This window comes from Ovis aries, chromosome 25 (genome assembly GCF_016772045.2).
Source record: "Ovis aries strain OAR_USU_Benz2616 breed Rambouillet chromosome 25, ARS-UI_Ramb_v3.0, whole genome shotgun sequence".
Lineage (NCBI taxonomy): Eukaryota > Metazoa > Chordata > Mammalia > Artiodactyla > Bovidae > Ovis > Ovis aries.
The window spans coordinates 28,599,052-28,603,343 of NC_056078.1; the positions used below are offsets into that span (position 1 = coordinate 28,599,052).

Genomic DNA, 4,292 nt, shown 5'->3' on the forward strand with positions numbered 1-4,292 from the left:
AAATGAGTTGTACACATGAATAGATCAAATTATCTATATATCACTGGTCTTGCTTTCAAACTTGGGGTTCTTTTTTTCATAAAAGAGTATGTTTACTTCTTTCTATATTATTGCTTACTGTTTCTTCAAAATTGTATAAATTCTCTTTTTTGGTGATCATATATGTATTTTATTATCAACTGCTGGAAAGAATAAATTTTCCAATTTGGAAAATTTTTTAAAATCATTTTAAAAAGTCCAGTTACATGTCAAAAGGTCTTTGATACAAACGGATTAAAATTAGCAGGTCATGGTGACAGCTGCCAGAACCAGGTAAGACTCAAATTATTCTGTGTTATTTCTAGATTAAAAAGGTTAAGATGTGTTCATCTGTCCCAACAAAAGCTACTAAATACTTCAGAATTCCCTGATCACTCACATAATTATTGTATCTAGAATCACAAGGACTTACAGAACACAGGTTTGTGGGCGAGGTCATCTAGAGCGATTCCTCCTCCTTCAGGATTGAACTCAAAGCTGCAAGTGAAGTTGTATTTTGCAGTTCCTTCTGGAGAAACAGTAATTTTTGCAGAGTCTCCCAGAACCACTTGATTGAATTCTGCACGAATAAAGGTAACTGAAGTATCTCCTTTAAAACCTTTCTGTTGACAGAAACATACTTTACAATTATATTCAAATAAAGAATTTTCCCACATGTCTGGCAACCCTTTGTGACTTAAACTGACACATTTTAAACATTTTTGTAACAAGCTGTACCACAAATACAAATGGGGGAAGTAGAAAGTCATTAAACAAATATAGCTGCAGCTAAATGCAATATTCTATTTAAAGGCCATTAAGTTGGAAGTTTTGAAAAATAAGTTATTGTGTTTATATGATTATAAAAGCACACTGTGGAAATCTTTTATGATTTTGTTTTTAATTGGAGTGGAAGTTTTGAAAAAGTGAGGAAAGCACATAGAAAAACTAATTACCTGTAATAATATATTTTCTAGTGTTTTGCTGTTATGTAGATATATATATATACACATTTATATATACCTTTAAAATAAAGTAGAGATCATTTATTATATCCTGTTTTGGAATAAGCTGATTGACTTCATAGTACTGAATGAATATTTTGACATTTCATTATTCTTTTAAAGTTTAATAGTTATACTGCAGTTTCATCAAATGAAATTCATCACAAGAGAAGCTCTGGAAGAATTCAGATCCTTTTCAGGAGAAAGGAACTGCTGTTTAGGAAAATGAGAACCAGCTGTTTTACCCTCATTAAGTTTAGTATTTAAATTGCCAGGCATTTTATACACACTAACATGACTTGCAGATTATGCTGCTGCTGCTGCTAAGTCGCTTCAGTCACGTCTGACTCTTTGCGACCCCATAGACGGCAGCCCACCAGGCTCCCCCATCCCTGGGATTCTCTAGGCAAGAATACTGGAGTAGGTTACCATTTCCTTCACCAATGCATGAAAGTGAAAAGTCAAAGTGAAGTCGCTCAGTCGTGTCCGACTCTTCGCGACCTCATGGACTGCAGCCTACCAGGCTCCTCCATCCATGGGATTTTCCAGGCAAGAGTACTGGAGTACAGGAACACTGAGAAGGAAGTGCCATTACTATGTAAAGCCATGGGATTTGGTGGGACAGAAACATGCAGAACTCCATTCCTCCTGCTAATGTTCCCAACACATTCTTCCCCAAGCCACAATAGGATGACTGACAGGGAGACAGGAGGCTAAAGACAAATGTGCTCTCAAGAACGAATAAACTAGGGACTTCGAGAATTCCCGAAAATATAACTTTACCAAGTCATATCCCTCTGTCACAGTGATCTGCACAGGTCTGCCTGTCGATGACACCTGCTCCATATCAGCACCTGGGCAAAACCTCTCTGGTCTTCTTTGAGCTCTGTGAACATAAGAAGTGAATCTGTTCCCTTATATTCTACAGCTGCACAACTATCCACATTACATCATAACCAATACCAGGGGAAAACCTAGGGAAATGCCTTACTCCAGTACTGCTTTGTCCTCTTTCCAACCATTGGTGCCAGACAGGCAGTGCTTTAGGGAGCTAGTCACAGGATGACTCTGCTGGTTAGTGCTAAAAAATCCTCTTTATACATGTAACTACCCATTACGAGCAAATTATGACAAGGCACGTGAAGTGAAGTCGCTCAGTCGTGTCCAACTCTTTGTGACCCCACGGACTGTAGCCTACCAGGCTCCTCCCTCCATGGGATTTTCCAGGCAAGAGTACTGGAGTGGGTTGCCATTTCCTTCTCCAGGGGATCTTCCCTGACCCAGAGATCGCAGCCAGGTCTCCCGCATTCCAGGCAGACGCTTTAACCTCTGAGCCACCAGGGAAGCCCAGGCAAAGAGGGTAGGAATGCCATCACCCCACCTCCCATCCCCCACATCCTTCATAGTGGTTTTGGTAGCTTTTTTCTTTTTTTTTTCTGATGTGCAAGACTCCCCTCAAGGGTTATTTAATCTCTCAGTTTTAGAAAAACACATTTTGATAACAAGAAAGAAGCAACCATACAGAATGTTAGCCCACTGAAAAGAGTTCTGACATATGTCTTATTTAGTCAAAGACATTTTCAAATGATTTTACAACACTAAGGACACACTTTCAAAAATAAATTGGATAGCTGTTAAGGAAAAAAAGGTCATATTTTCTGACTCAATTAAAAATGGAACTTAATGCAATTCCAACACTTTCATAGGATACACTTTGTTAAGTGTGTCTAGGCTAGTGGTAAAAAAAAAAAAAAGATGTTGCTGTCCCCAAGCTTCTGCCTCTTTCTGACAAGTCGCTCACTTTCCGTTACCTACAAGTCTCAGATCACTTGTGAAACGTTATGTCTCCAGGCTAACTTAGGGCCTAAGTGGCCCTGACAACTTTCTTACCAAGTTTACATTTGAAATGATCTTGTATATAAGTCTCCTTTTTTCTTTTTCAAAAGCAGTACACGAATTAGGCCTTCACTAGCCTGGCCCTGGAGAAATGCCTAACTTTTCTGGGCCTCAGTGTCACCTTCCGTAAAACGGATAATATAACCTGACCTGTTACACATTTGTTGTGAATATCCACTAAAATAGTAAAACTGCTTAATCAATGAAGCACTTCACAAAAGGTGTTATTGACAGGCACTACTTGAGTGCTACTGAATGCTCAATTACTCCTTTAAAGACAAGTAATCTGTCACACATTTCTGCAGCCCCTGAGTGCCTGGCATCATGCCTTGGCAAGAGTCATTAGCAGCATATTTGTTAAATGAGTGCAAGAAATCTGGCCAGCTAAAAGTTATAGTCAAGGCAATCAGGTGGGGGCTCCTGTTGCCACTGACAAGGTACGCGATTGTTATCTGCTCAGAAGTTTCAGGAGGGGAAGTCAGATTAGAAATAGGTTAGATGCACTACAGTAAATCAACTATACTACAATCTTAAAATTTTTAATGTAATAAAAAAATTTTTAAATAGCTAAAAAAAACAACGAAAAAGGAACCGTTTACATGAAAGATAATGTTACTGGCGGTGGTCTGGAGACAGAAGCCCAGTGTGCACTTATTGGCGGGGGAACCTCGGCGCAAACCGGGAAGTGGGTTCTGAATCTGGCTTTGGGTGGGAGGCCTGGGCCTGGCGGGAGAGTCGGGGGCCTATCGGGGTCGGCAGCTTTCAGGTCTGTACGCGAGTACAATCGTGCAGGGATGCGGCCTGTGGGTTAAGCTGAAGGAGAAGAGACTAAGGTAAAGCGGTGTGGCCGCAGGGTTGGAGTGGTGAGCCCGAAAAGAGATGATTTTCTAAGGAGTACTACCAGTCTTACCGAACAGCCGCAGAAGCGTTTTTCGCAACTATAGCAACCAATTACCTCTCGCGATAACTTTGTCTCCGCAATCACCACAAGCTGATCCCAAGACTCGCGATAACATTGCCAGGGGGAAGAAAGGATGGGGGCGCCAGGTGAGATTTTGCGCGTGCGCCCTGGAAACCTTGCTCCTGAGCCACAACCTCCGTGGCTGGCTGGGGTTTCGTATTTTCGTAGATGCCACTTTCCCTTACCCAGGGTGTTGGCTAAGTACAAAGTTTTCCACTTTCGAGTTTGCTTTCTCGACTCCTTTCTTTCAGTAGTGAAAGTGAAGTCGCTCAGCGTATCCGACTCTTTGCGACCCCATAGACTGGAGCCTGCAGGCTTCTCCGTCCATGGGATTTTCCAGGCAAGAGTACTGGAGTGGGTTGCCATTTCCTTTCTTTCAATAACCCTCCATAAATAGACAAACCAAAAGGAAA

The 4,292-nt window shown here is 41.2% G+C and overlaps 1 protein-coding gene across 10 annotated transcripts in view; it reads right to left on the minus strand.

The window, feature by feature from the left end:
• The window catches only part of CFAP70 (cilia and flagella associated protein 70), an 83,144-nt gene extending 79,281 nt beyond the window's left edge, over positions 1-3,863 (minus strand). For 9 of the 10 annotated variants that reach the window (XM_060406649.1, XM_060406650.1, XM_042240989.2 and 6 more), the window contains exons 1-3: positions 3,829-3,863; positions 1,806-1,908; positions 452-641 (exon numbers count right to left, since the gene is read on the minus strand). In XM_060406649.1, coding sequence (XP_060262632.1) covers positions 452-641; positions 1,806-1,868 — 253 coding nt within the window. In that variant the 5' untranslated portion in view covers positions 1,869-1,908; positions 3,829-3,863. Of the gene's footprint in view, positions 1-451; positions 642-1,805; positions 1,909-3,828 lie in introns of those variants that run through there. The other variant, XM_027962201.3, reaches the window with a different exon arrangement.
• Positions 3,864-4,292: the final 429 nt, after the last annotated feature.